Here is a 20,170-nt window from a genome sequence, read left to right on the forward strand (position 1 = left end):
GTACCCACTCTGAGCGAGGTGGGACAGCAAAGCACTTCCATATACATTATCTTATTTGGGCTTACTACTTCTCAGAGATGAAAAGAAATTACCACTTTACAAGCTCAGAGAAGTTAAGTGATTTGTGCAAGGTCACACAGCTATTACTTAGGAATTAGGGCTAAATCTGCAGCCCAACTATAGATTGTATAGAAAAATCACCAGAGGAATTTTAATTTAAAATTTTACCTGTTGTCGGGTGCCTGGGTGGTTCAGTTGGTTAAGTGACTGCCTTCGGCTCAGGTCATGATCCTGGAGTCCCTGGATCGAGTCCCGCATCGGGCTCCCTGCTCGGCAGGGAGTCTGCTTCTCCCTCTGACCCTCCCGACCCTCCCCCCTCTCATGCTCTCTCTCTCTCAGTCTCTCTCTCAAATAAATAAATAAAATCTTTAAAAAAAAATTAAAAAATAAATAAAATTTTACCTGTTGTCTTCAATGCCTTTTCTTGTTGCTCTTAATAAAACTAGTTTTTCTTACATAGCCAGAAAAATCACCATAGTAATCTCCCTACCTCTCATTTGTATGCCATGATTATGATAAGAACTATGAACCTAAGCTGTCTGTCAGCCTTAAAAATCCAGGACTTTTCTGGGAGAATTCAGAGCAAGACTCTGTGAGTCCTCCTGGGAATCATGTGGGGAGGAGGGGGTTGCATCTTAGCTGGCTTCTAAGTTCTGCATCTGAACTGAACACAGCCTGCTCTTTGGGGGGTTGGGGGGTGAAGCCTACCTACACTAGCCATAGCCCACCAGTGAGTCCCCTCCCCCAATCAACATACATAGCCAGGAGGATTTTTAAAGAAGAAAGTCTTTCCATTTTGATGAATTCTGTTGTTCCAAATCATTGTTACTGAAGTAAGAATCCTAAAATGATCCAAGCATATGAGGTTAAAATTTCAGTATCCTGATGCACTTAGAAGTTTGATTTAGAACCTTCATCAAAATTTGAGCCCTCTTTCATGGGGTGAACAGATGTGTGTGTATGTAAGTGGGCATTATCCTGGCTATTATTAATGCGACCCACAGAATAAAATGAAATTTGTGATAAACTAAGTTTTCTGTTTTTTGGATAATATTTTTTCATCGACTCCCTAGTAATTCATCCTGCTGTCTATGTGCAGCTAACACTGGCTCCCAAATCGAGTGACTTCAGATTTTAATTTAGTGGAAGCGTTAAAGAAAGCAGATGATTCCCTGTGATAAGTTAAAGCAGATATCTTCTAGGTGAAAAGTTAAAGTCATTTATTAGAGGAGATAGTGCTGTGATATTCTTCAAACTGACGCCCAACACGAGACCAGAATCTAAACGATCAGCTTTGGGCTCACGATAGAGAGATAATTTTGAAATGGATGATCACATTTTACACTGGGGCCATAGAGGCAAGGAATGTAGAACACAGTAATTACAAATTTAGTCTTGATAAAACACTCTCCATCCTGTTTAAGTCAGCAGAGGTTAGCTTGCTCGGATCTCCACTTTTAATTGGTTTTGGACTTGGGTTTTTAGGGGGCGGAGGGCCATGTTCAAATTAGAAGGATCACTGAGAAACCATGAGCTGAGGGGCAAGCTAGGAAACAGTTATTTGCAGAAGCTTTTATGGGGCCTTGGTCAAACACGGATACCTGTGGAACAGAAGTTTTTTTCTTAACCTAAGATGTCAAAAGTTACCTGTCTTGCCAGTGAAGGAAATTTTGTGTGCAGGGGAGGTTAATGACATTAAGTGTGTGCATCTTAACCATTATATTTTTGCTATGTGTCAAGAGTATATGGGCATGGCCCTTTCTTGTAGAAAGATTATACTTTTTGAGCTGTAAGTAAAGTGGATGTATCTTGTTGCTTTTCTAGCAGAGAAGCCAAGTCCCTTTTTTTTTCCCCAAATTTGGGTCCTCATCTGGTCATTAGTACTTATCATTGGTGTCTTCAGCTTTCCATTAAAAAAAGTCAGTGGAATCAAACAAAATTGTAAGCTAAGTTTTAAAATAGCAATAGACATTTTGAAAACACTTCAATGACTTGGCTGCCTTTTGACAAATGTTTGTAGTGTTTTGAAAAAAGCCAAGTTATTTATTTAAAAGCATGCAAACTCTCTGCTAGCTGAACCCCATCGTTTAACAATAAATGATGCTTTTGCTGATAAATGATTCTTTTTATGCAGACTAGCAAATGAAATAGGAGATGATGTCTGAAGGCAGATGAACATTCAGCTGCCTAATGCGTGCATCTATTATAATATGGTTAAAAAAAATAACAAACTCCCCAAAACAATCCACCAAATCCAACCTTAAATTTACCAGTTCCAGTGCATTTTCAATGGATTGATGGTCTTTATTCTCTCTTTGTTCTCTTTCTTTCCCTTCTGTAGCCCAGAAAGGTCAGTGGTTGAGTGGATTTTTTGACTATGGATCTTTCTCAGAGATCATGCAACCTTGGGCACAGACTGTGGTGGTTGGCAGAGCCAGGTAAGAGCTCTTTTGTTTTGGAAGCTCTTCTTCCTCCCAACTAAAAATGAGAAAGGAAAGGGCCATGGCTATAGAGATTTTGGGGGGTGGGGTGGTTTGGGGTTATTTTGTTTTGTTTTACCAATAATGCTCTCTTTGTCTAAACTTTCTAAGAATATTGGATTATAGTCATGCCCATGGCAGCATAACTGGAGTGCTGGTTCCCAGTAGTCATTTACTGTGTCTCTCCAATGATGCGTTTAATCTGAAGTCTGGTTTTGACATTTCCTTTCTATAATACTGAAAGAAAAGCTCTTTGAGGGCTGTAAAGCCCAAATACAATAGCCGTAGCCCACCAGTGACCTTCCCCTTCCCCAAAGACCATTTTCTGCCCGAAGTAGGTGACAAATGAATCAGACTCATCTACCTTGCCATGTAACCCCAAAGATCTATGTAACCTAGAAGAAGTTCCTTCCTGGCATCAAGATTATTTAAGTATAACAAATGCACGATATTGGCTTATCATCAGCTTTGAACTGCAAAGAAAAAAGTTTACCTGAAACAGGAGTGAGTAAAATAAACTGGAATAGATTTGCCGGGCACCTATATTTTTCAAATGGGAAATTGAAGTTTCTATTAAATTTTAATACCCACTCTAAGAAGTGCTTCACTCAACAGCAAGCTCTGCACGAAATAATCTGTAGCGCTCACTATAACGAGCACCTGCCAAGGCTGATCTTAATCTCGTTCTGCACTGCAGAGACATGCTGCCCTAGGGACCCACATCTGGAGCTCACCTTCCTCTCGGGGGCAATCAGTTTTCCTTATCTTGGTGAAAAGTGGCACCTGCTCAAGATTCTCAAACATGCCGCATTGGGTTGAGATTTAGATTCTAGCCTTGAAAATAATTCTAGGCTTTGTGGTTCTCTCAGTACAGGAGGTCAGCATGTCTCATGCTGCCAGTGACGAGGAGCCATCAGATGCCAAATCCAACAGACACGATCTTCCACTGTGACTCTGAATAAGAGTCAGGCCTGGAGTCAGCCCAGACTGAAACTCACAGGGGCTAGCTCCCATTTTCTCTCACATCTCAGGTCTTCTACCCTCACCACAGGCTTCTGGGGCCCAGTGAGAACTATTCTTTGTGCCTGGTAAAATTCCTACTGGGGGATGCATTAGAGAGAGCCTTCCTACCCAGGATCTATCGGTTTGTTATGGAGGGCCCTCACATCACACTCAGACCAGCTTTCCTGAAAATTTGTCTGTTACCTGTGCTGCTTCAGTCTTCCTGTCTGTTAAAAACATGACAGGCTTTAAGCCTCAGAAAGCGAAACCTTTGTTAAGGTCTTTAAGATCCTCCCATGGGAAACAAGAGAATAATGCTTTACACTTAGGATTGGAAGAAAAGGGATTATTCTGTGAGCAAGATCAGTCAAGCTTGGCTTTAGTTAGCTCTGCCATTGTTTATTGCAACACTCACTCTGACTTCTTCCTTTCTTTCCATCTGATGAGTTCTGGGCTTCTTACTCCAAACACATACACATGCTCACAAGTATATAAAACACAAATGGAGCTAGCTTCTTTCAAAAGCAATGGCATTTCGAGAAATAAATATAAATGTATTCTTCTGGGATTGTTACTGTAAGTGCTGCCAAAACTCATCTTTGGTATGTATGTTTGGAATATGTGTGCTATTGGCTGTAAATTGTCTTTTATTATTCCATGGCACCTTGTCCAGGGACACACTATAAAACAAGATGTAGCATCTTCATGTGCTAGCCTGATAAAATTTATATGAAGTATAATAGAAAACAGAAGTTGTTCTGAGCTGTTTTCAAGTTCAATAAATAACTGTAATACTCGGATAAAGATGTTCTTTATTAGGTCACATGGGCCCTAATATACAAGTTATAAGTTACCGATTTAGGGTGGCTTTTGCAATTACAAGTTTCCAGTTGGATTATTAATCATTGTGAACAGAAATATTTCTAAACCCTCCTGTGTACCTCCTGCTCGTTGTCTGGTTGTCTAGAGGGCTTTTGATTCTGATTCAGTGCAGGCAAGTGACAAGGGGGTGGGTGGTCCCCACTCAGGCCCCTGTCAGGCCTCTTGTGATGACAAGAATCCATTTTCAGTAGCCACTGTAACAACCAAAGACCATCCTTCATGGAAAGTTTGTTATGGAGATGCTGGGGGAATGAGAGACTATAACCCATCCCAGCCTCGGCCCCAAGGAATGCAGCTGAGAAAGTGAAGATTGAATCACATTTTCCAGAGTAAGGACTCATCCTGTACCTGCAGCAACTGCCACCCCTCCCCCCACTTTCACTCACCCTCTCTTTCTTCCTGATTTTTACCAGGACATCTTTGGAGGACGAAGTTGAGAGGGTATCATGCAGCCTAGATGCAGAGGCTTTGAGCTCCTGAAGAGTTTTTTTAAATTAACATATGTTGGAGATGAAATGCATACTTTCAATATAGATCGCCTATTTCACCAAGAGTAATGGCTGCAAGTTATCCCTGTGCCACTGCTCTTTTCCAGTGAAAGAGAAAGTTCAGGGCTTATTTAACCACCTCTGTACACTTGGCACGTATTTTTCATCATTTCCATAACACAGCTGCACATTCCACCCCCCAAAAAAAATACTCTGGACTTTTTATTAAAATAAAACTATTGTTGTGGTAATAGTATAGTGGTCTTTATCTTTCAGATACTGAAATATTTATAGACAAAATTATACATTTAATATTTGCTTCAAAGTAACATGGGACTCATGGAGGAGAAACTAGATAGAAATGAAGATGGAACAAGACTGGCCAGGGGTTGATTATTGAAGATAGGTATTGGGTATATGGGATTCATTGTATGGCCCAGTGTAAATTTCAGGTGCCTCCTCCCTTTCGGACCTTTTCCCTCTGTCTTCACCAAAGAGATGCTCTAGAGTGAGCTGAGAAATTTCATTTGGCATCCACAGAAAAAGGTGTGTGCGTGCGTGCCTATGTGTGCACACACACATCTAGACTGTTGTTGGGTCTAACTGCTGAGGCTCACCTAGTTCAACCCTTGGTTTGAATGTGGTAGAGAACAGGAGTGATTCTGAGAGCAGTCTTCTACCCCTAGAAGAGTCGGATTTCCCCCTGTTCTCTGTATTTGCAGTTTCCAGCCCCCACTCCACACACACACTCCAATCTTTTGATATGGGGCTGGACAAGAAATGACTAACTGTACTATTTACATACATTGGGTTCTTCTTTGGCTCATTTTTATCAGGCTAGGAGGAATACCTGTGGGGGTAGTTGCCGTAGAAACCCGAACAGTGGAACTAAGTATCCCAGCCGATCCTGCAAACCTGGATTCTGAAGCCAAGGTTAGTAACCTCGAGTACCCTGCACTCTTGTGCTCAGAGCTGGCTTTCCCTTCTGCAGAGCCTGTAGAAATACTGGGGGCATTGCAAACCATCATGTGCTCACTTTTAAGATGACTCTAAATGGACTACAAGCTAAATTCTAATTGAAAAATTACTTAGGCCTTGAGAGTGGTCTTGTTGATGCTAGTAGAGAACAGTCTATGTTCGTTGGGGAGGTGGTCTTACAGAAAGGCAGCTGAGGGCTCTTTGGTCCCAGATTCTCTGAACACATACATGGATGAGCTATTACTAGAATTAAGAGGAAGTCTGCCCTAATGGCAAATGTGAACACCACCACTCATCTTTGTTTTAAAAGGGTAGGTTATATTTTCACATCCGGACAAGAGTCAGAAAATGAGGGGTGGGAGAGGCCAGGGAAGAGGTTACTCATCAGTGTCACATCAAGTGTCTGTTGACCAACCATAGTACAGAGAAAGCTTGTACTAAGCACAGAGTGAGAGGACTGGGAACTATGTACAGTTGGCTTGTTTTGAGGACTAGTGTAGTTGAGTGGCTTAAAATTGCCTTTAGGAAGCCTACAGTGAGGATTCATTCCCAAGACGGCATTCTTCCATTAGAAGCAGTAAGGTTTCCTCCTCCTGACTGAGGAGTGGTGGTGTAATCAGGACTTAAAAAGAGGAATATTTAACAAAGTCAAAGATCCAGGATCCTTTCTTCTTTTTGAATTCAAAGATGATCCTCTTGATGAACAACAACAGTTTTTGTTTGTTTGGTTTATTTGAGTTTTTAAAGTAAACAAGTAAAACCTTGTTCACCTTGCAGAAATTCCCTCTCAAACTCTGTTGTTAACTGTGTCTTCCTTTTTAACTTTCCCCAATAGATAATCCAGCAGGCTGGCCAGGTTTGGTTCCCAGACTCTGCGTTTAAGACCTATCAGGCTATCAAGGACTTCAACCGTGAAGGGCTGCCTCTGATGGTCTTTGCGAATTGGAGAGGCTTCTCTGGTGGGATGAAAGGTGATTGGCCTGGCTCTGGGCTGGGGGTGCGTAACTGTTTCCCCAGAACTTTACAGCACAGGGAGGGAGGGTTTATACTGGGCAGAACCAATGGGTAGCCTTACAGCCCGTCACCCTAGGCTTTTTGGGGATTATACTTTCTCTGAAATATATCTTCTGAGTTGCAACTTGAGTGGGAAAATACTGTGTGGTTTTCAATTCTGTACAAAATTTCAGAACAGTCTACTAGTGTGATCTAGATGGGCTGCTGTTGTGGATCTGGCTTTCACAGGTGAATGATAGACTGTTCTCATGATCCGGGGGAATTGTGATTGTGCTAGCTATCCTCTGTCTCTCTTTTCTGGGCATATTCTCTGTGGATGCTATGCTCGAATGCTCTATCATGCCTGAGGTAGATACCGAAATTAGCCTTCACCAGAAGAAAACGAACAAATTCTGTATCAGAAGCTGTTCTTTGTGGTAATTTGTGGTGTATTTTATTATTATCCAACAACAGCCCTGGTGGGCCCGTGGCTCCAGCGTATCAGGCCATTAATATACAGGCTCCGTTCTGTGCTCTGGGAATCGCTTAGTGATATAGGCAGCTAGTATCACCATTTACTGAGAATCCTCCCTGTGCAGAGCCACCATGGATGGTTCAAGAGAGCCAAAGGAAACTCGTTCTCCCTCTTAATAGCAGCGAAGTTCTCTCTCCAATGACCAGAGATTCGTGGCCATGCTGAGACCAGAGACTCCTTACCAGGAGGGGATGAATACACTGGTCAAAGTCAACTTTGTTCACTGGGGGAGAACTCAGGGTTCTGAAGTAGTAGAATGAGTTAGGGGAATGGAAGGAGGGAGGAGTTGGCAATGCTGGAGTAGAGTGGTGAGAGAGAAGGACATATAAGATGTGAAACAATGAACCCAGAAATAGCTTGGGGCAGGAGCATCTCTACCTCTGAGGGAGGAAAAGCCTGAGACAGTTACCCTTTTATAGATTATCAGCTGTGTGTGAAGAGAGATTAGAGCCCCGTGCCAACAACTTTCCCTTAACCTGGCTCAGAAGAGCCCTGGACGGCCAGGCTTCCTTGGTGAAATATGGAAGACTAGGCTGGTTTTTCTTTTCTTTTTTTAAGCTGTAAAGTTCCCCTTTGCCCGTATTTGCTGGAGAACTACCACATTTTGCACTTTTCTTGGGGGAGACTTGGACTGTACATGCAAATTAATGTTTGTATACTTTTATAGACTCTCAGGTGAATTATTTTATGACGAAGAGAATAAATCAGTGAAAATGCCGTGCGATGTTGAAAGTATAGGTTAAACAAGTCAATCCCGCACATTTTTATTGAGTTCCTATGTGCAAGGAATTCTGCTAGCTACTTCTGAGAAAACAAAACTGAATCAGAGACAGACATTGCCTCAAGGAGTCAAGAAAAATGTCTTGAACAAAATGCTACAGTGTTCAAAAGAGTATGATACTATACTGAAGTGGTTTTTTCTGGGGGAGGAGCCTGAAAGTCCTTTCATTCATATGTTTGAGGTTTATTTAGCATCCAGTTTCACTTGATCCCAGATTTCTTGGCTGTAAGATTTACATTAAGATGGCGCACCTGGGTGACTCAGTCAGTTAAGCAGCTGCCTTTGGCTCAGGTCATGATGCCAGGAGGGATGGAGCCCCTCATTGGGCTTCCCGCTCAGCAGGGAGTCTGCTTCTCCCTCTCTCGCTGCCCCTTCCCCCAACTTGAGCTCTCTCTTTCTCTCTCTCTCTCGCTCTGCTCTCTCAAATAAATAAGTAAAATCTTAAAAAAAAAAAACAAAGAACAACAACAAAAAGATTTACATTAAGACTTAGATAAGGCAGTGCCAGTACTCTAACTTAGTTACCTCTCTTCCCAGGAGCCGTTGAGAATTCACTCTTCCTGACATTACTTAGGAGTAAGCCAGCCTGGCTCATTTGTCCTAAGGAGTTCAGAGTTCAGGAGTTTGCTGCTTGTAGGAAAAGCTTCAACTCTGCTGCATGTTCTGGCTCAGGCCCAGATTGGCTGCTAGCCGTGTAACAGTAAGAACAACAATTAAGATTTGTTGAGCTCCTTTCACCAGAAACCATGCTAACCATTTTACATGCGTCATCGTACATAATCATCACAACAAGCACTTCTAAGGGGTAGGCTATATTATTTATCGGTGTTTTATATACATTGAGACTTAGATTAAGTAGATTTCCCAAGATTGTTTAGCTTAAAAAATGACAGAGCTGGGAGAGGAACGCAGATCTGTCTGGCTTCCTGTAGCACAGTTGGGTGAGTTTAGAGCCTAGGACCAAGCCAGCTCTACTACAACATCTCTAGAATAAACTGTGTAGATTCCTGAGAAAGTTATTAGCCACCTACCTGCCCTCTGCTTTGAAGTTGTCCTTGGTTATTATGACAAGAAATTTCAAGAGTTCAGATAGGAGTTGTATATTTTTTTTATTGCAGCAAAATACACATAATATTTATTATTTTAACCATCTGTAAGTGTACAATTCAGTGGCATTAAATGTATACACAGCGTTACGTAACCGTCAGCACTAAATATACCCCAAACCTTTTCATCATCCCTGACATAAGATCTGTACTCATTAAACAATAATTTCCCCCATCCCCCTTCTCCCCTGCCCTTGGTCAAAAATGAGTTACTGGCCTGATATAGACCAGGGCCAGTTCTGCCTTCTGAATTTTGGTGCTGCTGTATCCGTTCACACATCACTTAAGGTAAATAAGCTTTAGGGAAGATAGAGATCAGTGTGAACGTAGGAGGGGGAAGAACATCGCCTTTCATATTTACATATAGGTCAGGATGTTTTCTACATATTATCTCATGTAAAGGGACCTAAGATGAGAGTCATTCCATATCCCTTGGGGAGATGTTTGCAGTTTTGGTTTCAGTACTGGCTGGGGATTATGCAGGGAGGGAAAATAAACAATTATGCCATCCCTCAGTGCACACAAACACACAGCCAGGAGCCGACTGCACTGTGGGTAAAATGACTCCAAAATTGTGTGTAATGAGTAGGAAAAGATTAGAGACAGCTCTTGCTATGCTGAAAATTGACATTAGTGGAGGGAAAAAAAAAAAAAAACTCTTTACTAGTCAGCCTAGGAGGTCTAATTCGAGCAGTAAAAATATAAATAAATAAATAAAAGTATGTCAAGATGGTATTGGTGCTTTTTTCCCAGTGAGTTCTATCTGGCCGGAAGGCTATTCAGCATAATGCAAAATTAAATTATAAAAACTGGCTGAATATTTAGATGGAAGAGCCATTTGGAAGCAGTTTATTTAGACGAACCGGCAATGACCCACAACAGGGAGACATCAAGCGTGAAATTTACTAGAAATTAGCACCAGGGTCCCAGCCTCAGCATGAATAGCTTGATAGGATGCAAATCCCAGTGATATTAAGCTGCCTCACTGCTGGTGCTACCAGGTCACTCTCAGTTGGCTTTTCATGTTATACTTATTATTTTTTCCTGGGACAGGTTATAAATAACAATAAAAAAACATTTACTGGAAACTTTAACTGGAATGAAATCTATTTTAAAGTCTCTGATTACTTGGTTGTCGAAATACTGTGTCAGCCGGCCCTAATGAACTGATGAGACACATTATGTATATGCAGCTTGTGTATGTCCAATGTTTACCTTCAGCTTCTAACAGATAATCTCGCCCCAAGCCAGTAAGATCTGTTCCAGTTTCAAGAGAATGGGGCACTGTGGAAACACCCTACCACCCTGCACCGTGGCTGTCACAGTTTATCCATGTTGTGTAACAATGAAGGCCCTAGGCAGGGTTGGTGCCTGGATGCTGAGAACACACTGGAAAGGCTGTGTGATCATATGCAGATGTGCTTTGCTCACGGTGCTTAGGAAGTGCCAAGCCCCCGCCTTTCCACTGAAGAACCTATCAGTATTTTCCATTCTCAGTTGCTTTTCTCATGGCCTGAGAATTGACAGTCAGCATATGCATAGCTTTAAAATTCCCTAGACTGATGTCTAGCCTAAACCCTTGGGAGTACACTCTCCCCTGCTACTCTTGGCTGTGCTTTTGCTCTGTCTCAGAAACGAAGGGATTTCAGACAAATGTATGTCAGACTGTTGCCAGGTGCTTCAACCTGCCTTTCACAATGTGTGGTTTGGGGCTGCTGTGATTCATCATGAGCATGTTGTTTGTACGGTTTGTTTTGTGTGTGTCCGTTCACATTTTAATAGCCTTTGTTGCTTTCTGGGTCTTTTGATGGTTGGATTGTGGGTCTGTTGATGTTGCAGGTTAGAGGGAGGCATTGTTTTCAGTCCCAAGCTTGTCAGCTTTAATGAAGCCTGATGCCCCTTCATTACTCACCGTCTTGGGGCCTGAAGATAATTGCTCGGCAGTCAGATCCAAGCCCTTCACATAGCTGGTAGTGTCATCCGTACAATTTCTGACTTTTCTGAACATAACAAAAAATCCATGGGGCGCCTGGGTGGCTCAGTCGGTTAAGCGACTGCCTTCGGCTCAGGTCATGATCCCAGGGTCCTGGGATCGAGTCCAGAGCAGGGAGCCTGCTTCTCCCTCTCCCACTCCCCTTGCTTATGTTCCCTCTCTCGCTGTGTCCCTCCATCAAATAAATAAATAAAATCTTAAAAAAAAAAAAATCCAGGCAAAATTTACAAATCTTCATTTATTCCAGTCTCTTTTCTGGTTTTTGCTTTACTCAGCCATTGTGTCAGATGCTGGAAAGCAGGTCACCTCGGCCTCATGCTCTTCCCTCCCAGTAAGAACGAGGTCACAGAAAGCGGACTTCAGAGCCCTAAGGATCTGCGTTCGAATTTTACCTCTGCCATTTATTCACTTATTTAACTACCTCAATTTACTCACCTATAACATGGATGTAAGAACATGTTTTCTGATGATTAAATGATTCATATGTGTGTGTATATGAAATCATGCTCCGTGGTACACAACAAACTAGCCATGATGATGAAAAGGAGAGACCAAAGTTCATTTCAAAAACTGCACACACACTCCGCTTCCTCCCAAACAAACTGCATATCCTATGAACTTGAGTTTTTACAACTTAAATAAGTGGGCATACATTTTAAACACAGTCCTTCCTTTCTTTCTGGGGGCTGGATCTGTTCATCATAGGTAGTACGGGCAGATTTTAATATAGGTAGATCTTTAACAAACAGAAGTGACAAACTCTCTTCATTTACCTCTACCTTTTTCCTCTTTCACATAGGATGACTGTGTGTGCTATTTTCTGCTGTTTCGCTTTCTCCTTCTATCCACCTTCCATTTCTTCTCTCCGCACGAGACCACCGAGGGCCACTCCTCTCTGTTACTTGTTCAGAGACTGAGACTGTACTCTTGGCAGCACTGAAAAATGTACTGCTAATTACACAATTATTTTATTATGTAGCACTGGTTGAAATATCCACTAAAGAATTAATTTAGTTAAAATAATTTGAACTGAGCAATTATTTTCATAACCACAGAATTAGCGTAAAGCGCTTAAAGTCCTTTATTCCCCACTCTTCATACAACAGTTGTGTAATTAGCAGTAAATTTTTTTGGTCTTTGCTTTCCTCCCAAAGGAATAAATGTCTTTGCTCTGATCATATATACAGAGCATGTGACCATACACATTTCTCATAGAGTAGGGAGTTTTTCCTTGGAGCAACTTCTGAATTTTTGAAGTTTCTGAAATTGTCACAGAGTGGCCAGGCCCGGCAATGGAGAGAGGCATATACTTTGCAGTGAACTGTGCTCACTGATGGTTTGTATAGAGAGAGCCATTTTTACTTTGGAGAAGGTGGCAGTTTAATTTGCCAGTAACGACAATGAAAGCAGTTTCTATTTGGGTTTGCTCTTAACTTTCTGAAAAATGCTTCTTTGCTTTGGATTTCCAGAATTGATTTATTCCAAATTGAGATCCTTGCTTTGATAGGAAAGTTTGAACTCTGTTGAACCTGTTATTTGGTGTTTAGAAAGGATCCATTGTGGTTCCACTGAAGTGCTCATTAAATATCTGGAATCATAAACCTAAAACTTTGGCCATGTGTAGAATTCAGGGAGCTAGGAGATGGGAAGAAGTCCATAAATTGTTGGGAAACAAATAATAACTGATCCTACTTTCCAAGGACTTGCTTTATTTATGCACCAGGGTACCTTTTCTTCAGGCTGCTCCTGGCCTTGGGATTACAAAGTGTGCTCTTTAGCAAAATAAAAAGGTAGCTCTTCTTTTTATGTGGCTGTGTGATATTTCCAATAACTACATATGCATTTTAAGTTTTTTCTTTCATTGATGCCCTGATAAAAATGCAACTGTTAAAGAATTTGTTGTTCTTTCTGGTTATGTTCTTTCCAAAGTGTGTATGTGCTCATCCATTCCTTCAGCAGACGCTTATCGTGCACTAACTGTGTTCGAGGCACTGGACAAGACACTGGGGATACAAAGAGGAAAGATGCAGTTTTTGAAGATAAAATTTTTGAAGGCTCCATTTCCACTAGCTGCACATTTTAAGAGCTTATCATATTCTAAGTATCACGGGAAGACTTGAAAAGAGCTTGAATCGTTCCTTCCTTCAGAAAACTTAATGTAGTGAGAGAGATCACATATTGACATGAAAAATACTCAACATTTGTAGAGCAAATGTGAATTAATGTGATGAGACCTGAATCCAGCAATTCAGAAAGGCTATAAAATGGATAGGCAATCCACAGGGCTTGCACATTGTGTCTTGTGAAAGACCGTACACTTCTCTTGTGCTTTTGAAGATCCCCTGGAGTCTTGAACAGAATACAGGTGGAAATACCCATCCTCTCAGTCTTCAGGGTGGCCGGACAGGACCCGGGGTGGCTGAACCCCCAGGCCTGTCGCCTCTGGTAGGAGCAGCCTCCTCGTGGAGGCACAGTGTGTTATTTTCTGTGTGTGCCATGATGTGAACAATATTTGGAAGCACTGTTTCGTGATTTCTGATTTGTCTCCTTCTCCACAGATATGTACGACCAAGTGCTGAAGTTCGGTGCTTACATCGTGGATAGCTTACGGGAGTGCTCCCAGCCAGTGCTGGTATACATTCCTCCTCAGGCTGAGCTCCGGGGGGGCTCCTGGGTTGTGATCGATCCCACCATCAACCCCCGACACATGGAGATGTACGCTGACCGAGAGAGCAGGTAGCATTCCTTCTTTATTTCCATTCACTGTCTCTAGGGGTGCTCTAGCTGTTGGTTTCCTCCTGGAGAACATTAGAACCAAGAGATCTTTATTTGAATCTGTCTATTCCCAGAGGGCTCCCAGGTCAGAAAAAGAGATTTTCTAGATAGTGTCTGCTAGGATGAGAAGGAAAGCAGGTGGGAGTCAGGCTTTCCTAGTGTGACCCCCCAGCCCACATTCTTGTACCAAGAAGTCTGTCCTCTATTCCAGGCACTGGGAGAAACTTGGAGGGATTCTCTCGATTGTTGTGCAGATAGGCCTGTTCGCTCTCCCTTTCTTAGACGTGTGACAGAGGGAGCTCAAGGCGAGTTGGAGTGGAAGGACTAAATTCTTAGTCTGTGGAGTTCTAGGGTCTTCACCCAGCTCTGCCACTGGCTGGCGAGGAACCTGGAGCAGTCTTACTCTCCTTGAGCTGCTGCTGCTTGTTTGTGGGACGAGCTGCTGGTCACTGAGGTCACTGAGCAGCCCCCGCATTCTCTGATTCCAAGCCGGAGCTGCTCACTCTGGCATTCTGGGAGGCTTGGAGAACACCGTGCTCACGGCACCCAGAGAACCATAAGAGAATGTCCCAGGCTTTTGTCAGGAGGTGGTCCTTGAAAATACTTAAGTAAAACAGACCACATGCAGCTTCCTTTCATAATCTGTTTTCAACCCTTTCCAAAATAGGTAAATCTCACATTGTGTTTCCTTGACATTGCCCATGCCAATTCCTGCCTCCGATCATTCTACTAGAGTACCTGTTTCTCTCTCTCTCTCTCTTTTTTTTTTAAAGATTTTATTTATTTATTTGATAGAGACACAGCGAGAGAGGGAACACAAGCAGGGAGAGTGGGAGAGGGAGAAGTAGGCTTCTGCTGAGCAGGGAGTCCAATGCGGGGATCCATCCCAGGACCCTGAGATCATGACCTGAACCGAAGGCAGACGCTTAATGACTGAGCCACCCAGGCTCCCCACCTGTTTCTCTCTTTCCCCAAGATTTTAGCTTCCTTCTTCAACAGCTGCTTGGGAGAGCCCCGTAGTTTTATTGCAAAATCAGTAGGCTAGCAGTCTGTACTGAGGGACTTACTATTTTTAAATCCAAATCTAGCCCCTGATCTGATAGCAGATCACAGACAATTCCTCTGCAGACTGTGGAACAAGACCACCTGGTTTCAGATGCAGCCCTGTCACTTGTTAGGCTTGGACAAGTCTCTTAATGCCCTGGACCTTAGCTTCCTCATCGGCAAGTTGGGGGATAATAGTTCCTTCCCTCATAGGGGATGCAGACTGGGTATAGGATTGCTATGAAGCTTTATATGTAAGCACTTAGAACAGTGCCATGTATATAGGAAGTATTAGCTATAATTTTTTTTTAATGTAAAACGTGGCTGTTGTTGTTTTTTAAGTTGTCCAGGGTAAAGTTCCTGGTACTAGAACATCATTAGTATGCACTAGAAGCTAGAAATAACCCTGAGACCTCCCCATAGCGGTAGACAGAGTGTTTTCTCCCCTGCTTGGCCTGGCCTAGCATGTGGGAGTCCCACCAGCGACTGACGGCTGTGTGCGGGACCGCTTGGCGTCGACCCCTCATTGCACCATTGTAGATGGTGGAATCGGTATTCCTCTTTTGAGATGGAAGTAGACTGGCGTGGTGGTAATGAGAATTATTTTAATTGCTTTTTGCCTGGCCTTCACACCCCACTTAGACACTTTCTGATGCCTGCTTCCCTCCCTGGGGTTACTTCTGTGAGCCATGGGTGGCCAAAACCATAATGAAGCTATTTCCTGGTCTGCAAATTGTAACCGGCCTCATTCTGTTGTCTCCTTCCTTTAAAGTGCCTCTATTTCTGTTTTGTTTCTCTCTGATCCAGGGGATCAGTTCTGGAGCCAGAGGGGACAGTAGAAATCAAATTCCGCAGAAAGGATCTGGTGAAAACCATGCGTCGGGTGGACCCCGTCTACATTCGCTTGGCTGAACGATTGGGTATGTCTGCTTGTCCTCCTGGCAAATCAATGAGCCATTCAGCTGATTTGTAATGAGTGCATTCATAGGCCAGGGGAGGAAGCACTGAAGCATTTGATCAAATTCATGATAATCTTTATTTACTATCCTCTATATGGTAAGAGCCCTGGTAGAATGAAATAGTGTATGTAATAGGAGGGAAAGTGGGACCTTAAAAAAAGCAAAAGTCACCCAAGTTTTCTTCTGGTATTTTCTTATAATTCACAAAGCCCATCTTTCTGGCCTTGTGGGTGTCCTTGTAAAGAATGATTAGCTAGAAGTTGCTGTTGAGGGGCAGGCTGATCAGGCAGAGAACATGCGAGGCTTCAATGTCCTGTTTCTGTCTGTGTCTTTGGACAAGCCCGCCTCATTTCTGAGACACTGAGAGTCAGTGTCACGGGACAGAGAGGCTGGAGACCTACCCAAGGTGGTGTTCTGGGGCCATCCTGAGCTAGAGAAACAGAAGTAAAGACTGTGCACTGTGTGCTTCCACACAGAGGCCGTGGCAGCAGTCGTCCAGGCCCGGGAACATTTGAGCGTGATGCTTCCAGCCACTACTCTGTTGCTCATTTGTTTTTGGAGCTTTTGGAAGATGCTGCAGTTTGCACATAGGACTGAACCCTGGGAGCCCTGTGTTGAGTCCAGAGACCGAATGAGTTTCAGATCCGTTTAAAACACATCTTTCTGCCCAGATCTCCCATCGAGCCCCCTTGCTATGTTGGCGAAGATAATTGCTTGAGGTTCTTTTATTTGTTGGTTTGTTTTGGTTTTGTTTTCCTAAAGGAACACAGTGATTGTCTTTAAAAGGTAGTGAAACTTCATGAATGGAAGGCATAAAAAAGAGAGATGCTAGTTCATTTATGTTTCAAATAGTAAATTAATAAAACACCATTTGTGGACTCTTTATATGCTCACCATCTAGAGACACAACCTTGCGAGTGCTTGTCTGCACTCGAGAGACTGCGCATCCTGGCAGTTTGGAGCCCTGAGCTAAACCCAGTGACTGGGGTTCTAATAAACCCTGTGTGCGTCCCATTGTTTGCCATCAGGTAACAACCGTCAATAACTCTAGCCCATCTCGGCCTGATCCTTTTATGGGAAGTGCACACATACAACAAGAATTGGCAAAGCTGTTTCTAAAATCTATTGCCACCCAGAATTGTTGAGGTGGTATTTTTCTCTTTCTTCTCCAAACAGGATAATTACTTCTGACCAACACTATACACTTTAATTAAAGTAACTGCAGCTCAAGAGCAAGTTACTCACAACTGTATAGAGAGCTCTAAAAGCTTCAGCCACTGATAAGCATCTCGCTTAGATGGCTCATAATTGCTCCCAGCATCAGGCAGTCGTCGCTGCTGTTTTTACCACTAATTCTGTACAAAGGCAGCAGTACCACAATTGTAGGACACGGTGCATTGTGTAATTTTCTCTCCTTTTTTTTTTCTTTTTTTCTTCCCTTTTTTTTTTTTCTTTTTCTTTTTTGCTGGTTTTCTTTCTGGCCAATTTAAAATTTGTCAAAGTCGGTCTTCTTCTGGATCACTGCCCTTTGATATTTCGCGCACTCCATTTGCCACAAACAAGCCGCAGGGCCGCAGTTCATGCTGACTCTAGCAGAAGCAGAGAGAGCTCCATTTATCTTACACTGCCTGCTGAATTCCTACTCATTAACTGGGGGTTCGCTGCCTCTTTTTAACCCCCCAATGGCTGTTATCATCCCTTCAGAGTAACTGGGTGGTAGGAAGAGGGATCCTCTCTGACATCTGTTTGCAGAACCACTGGATGGTGAGGGGTGTGGGGCTGAAGCTTCTTTCTCTTGAAGGAAAGTAATATCGTTCCCACCTTCACCCAGCACCTTTTAACTTTTGAAATACAGGAAGGGGAGAGGGAGGAGATTCCCAAGTGATGGCCGTTTAATCATTTGTTACAAATCATCTCATTATCAATTTCCTCTCCGCATTGAAGAAAACCATATTTATTTAACCTTGACCAAAAATGGCACTAGAGAAAGAATCCTTAGTCTGCTAAATGGGAAGCAGGCTCTGGCCCAGGGCAGGTCGGGAACACGAGAGTGGATCTAGAATAGAAATAATCATGTACAAGTTTCGGTTAGGTTGCGTGCAGGTAAATTGTTTTAATTACTAGTTTGTAGACGTTAGCTTCTTCATCTAAAAGTGGGGATAACGCCCCCACTTAGCCACCATGAATATCAGGTGAATGTGCATTCGCTTTGAATCTACGAAGCATTTTTCAAGCATGGGGATTGGCGTCATTTCCTTTCCACATTAATCAGAAGAAGCGGACAGCCACGTTTGTTATCTCTGTGGCATAGGTCTACTTTTGGAACAAATGGTATAGGAAAAGAAATACGAAAGAAACGGAAGAAGTGGTCTTGTCCCTCAGGCAATTGCGGTTTTTCAGGGGGATCATACATACCAAGTGTATTTGTGGGGCCACAGGCCAGTGGGGATGTAACAGGACATGCTATGAACTCAGCTCCTTTGGGGTTTGCTTTGGCTTTTGGCTCCTTTCTCGATCAGCGCTTAGAATCAAAGACTGCCAAGATGCTTTTTCACAGTGGGTGAAAATGACCTCATTTTCCAGATTGAGAGATTAAGGCAAAAAAAGACTTAAGTCATCCAAGACACAAAATAATGGACGCCAGAGCCCAGAACGGAATTGCGGTTCCCTCTGTTGTACTTTTCTCAGGATTTCCCCAGATTTGACCTCAGCTGAATACTGAGCCTGATCACAATTAAACAGGAATTCTTTCCCTTTGTTATCTAAAGCCAGTTTCACTGAAATAAATCTGATTTAGGAGAAAGCCTGTAGGAGTGGATGTTACCTTATGTTCTCAATCTCTTCCCAGATTGGCCCCTGCACCAGGGAGCACGCTGTCAGATCACTTAGACAAACCAATGCACAACTGACTGACTGTGTTCAAAAACATAATTAGGATTTATTCTCTAAGGATAATGAGTAGTATTTAATTTCTGAACAGCTAACTTCATCTTTTTCAGGTTTCTTATTTTTAAAAACTGACCTTTTGTCATTTTATATAGTTCATTTGGGTAGAAGGTGAATTACTAGTTTGTAGTTCCGTGATTATCATAGAGTGTGAAAACAGCTATTGATTCCTGATAGAGGTAAAGAGAGAAAGAATGTGATCTAAGCCCAAATACCATGGTCCTGCACTGCCAGATTCTCAGAACAGGGTTGGTAGAGTCAGTGCAGGACAGATAACATCCTACCAGACTGACTGCCTTAAGGAAATTGAATTCCTTCTCTGAAAATAGAGCCCCAGCCCTCCACGGCCTCTTCGTGTCTCCCTGACATCCTTCTGCCTCCTCAGAGAGCCAGGAGCAGGGAGTAGCTGTGGGGTAGGATGGCCTTCCTAGCCTTCCTAGCCCGGCCTCTTGACGCCAAGACCTGAGCTTTTTCTCCTGGATCCTTACCCTTGTCTTGTGCTCAGAGGGAGATGACAAATCAGTTAAGAGAGAGTGAGAGCTGCCCAGTCCCAAGTGTGAAGCAATCATAAATTCCCTTCCGTCCCTCTCCCTCAACACAAATAGTCTTTAGGCAAAGGAGCCACTTCGTGAAATGTTATCCTGCTCCAGACACACTTTTTGAACGTGGCCCTGTTCCCAGCCAGCCAGGCAGCCTGCCACGCGGCAACTCGGCTGTGCCCACATGGAGCACGCCCTGAGAGGGACGGTATGACACAGGCAGGGGCAGCTCTAGCTGAACACTGCGGCTGGCCCGCGCCTGGCCCTTCCACCCAGCACCCTCTCTGCCCAAGGCATCCTGGGTGTAGAGGGAGTATTGTGGCTTCAGGTGAGGATAAATGTGTCTGTAGACATCTGCGGGAATGCCTTCCTCCCAAGCCTTCTCTTTAGCAGCCAGATGACAGGAAAAGGACCCTTCCTTGGGTTAAGGGGATTCAGGGGCTAAGCTGGTTTTCTGGCAGAAGTGATCAAAGTATCTGAGCTGTGTGTGCTTTTTCTATCACTTGTGTCCATCTTCAAGATGTTGTAAGCTGAAAAGAGCTAGAGTTGCTTGTTTCAGTCAGAAAGCAACATCCTTGGCCAGAAAGTTGGAAGGGAAAGAAGTTCTGG

At 43.1% G+C, this 20,170-nt stretch overlaps 1 protein-coding gene across 20 annotated transcripts in view; it reads left to right on the forward strand.

Moving 5' to 3' along the window:
- Positions 1-20,170, forward strand: part of ACACA (acetyl-CoA carboxylase alpha) — a 283,601-nt gene that overhangs the window by 240,127 nt on the left and 23,304 nt on the right. For 18 of the 20 annotated variants that reach the window (XM_064582783.1, XM_064582786.1, XM_064582785.1 and 15 more), the window contains 5 exons: positions 2,402-2,498; positions 5,749-5,845; positions 6,726-6,861; positions 13,857-14,034; positions 15,925-16,037. In XM_064582783.1, the coding sequence (XP_064438853.1) occupies positions 2,402-2,498; positions 5,749-5,845; positions 6,726-6,861; positions 13,857-14,034; positions 15,925-16,037 (621 nt within the window). Of the gene's footprint in view, positions 1-2,401; positions 2,499-5,748; positions 5,846-6,725; positions 6,888-8,736; positions 8,900-13,856; positions 14,035-15,924; positions 16,038-20,170 lie in introns of those variants that run through there. The other 2 variants (XM_064582795.1, XM_064582796.1) reach the window with 2 other exon arrangements.

Source organism: Mirounga angustirostris, unplaced genomic scaffold (genome assembly GCF_029215605.1).
Source record: "Mirounga angustirostris isolate CCGP_5_RB_7025 unplaced genomic scaffold, mMirAng1.0.hap1 SCAF_17, whole genome shotgun sequence".
Lineage (NCBI taxonomy): Eukaryota > Metazoa > Chordata > Mammalia > Carnivora > Phocidae > Mirounga > Mirounga angustirostris.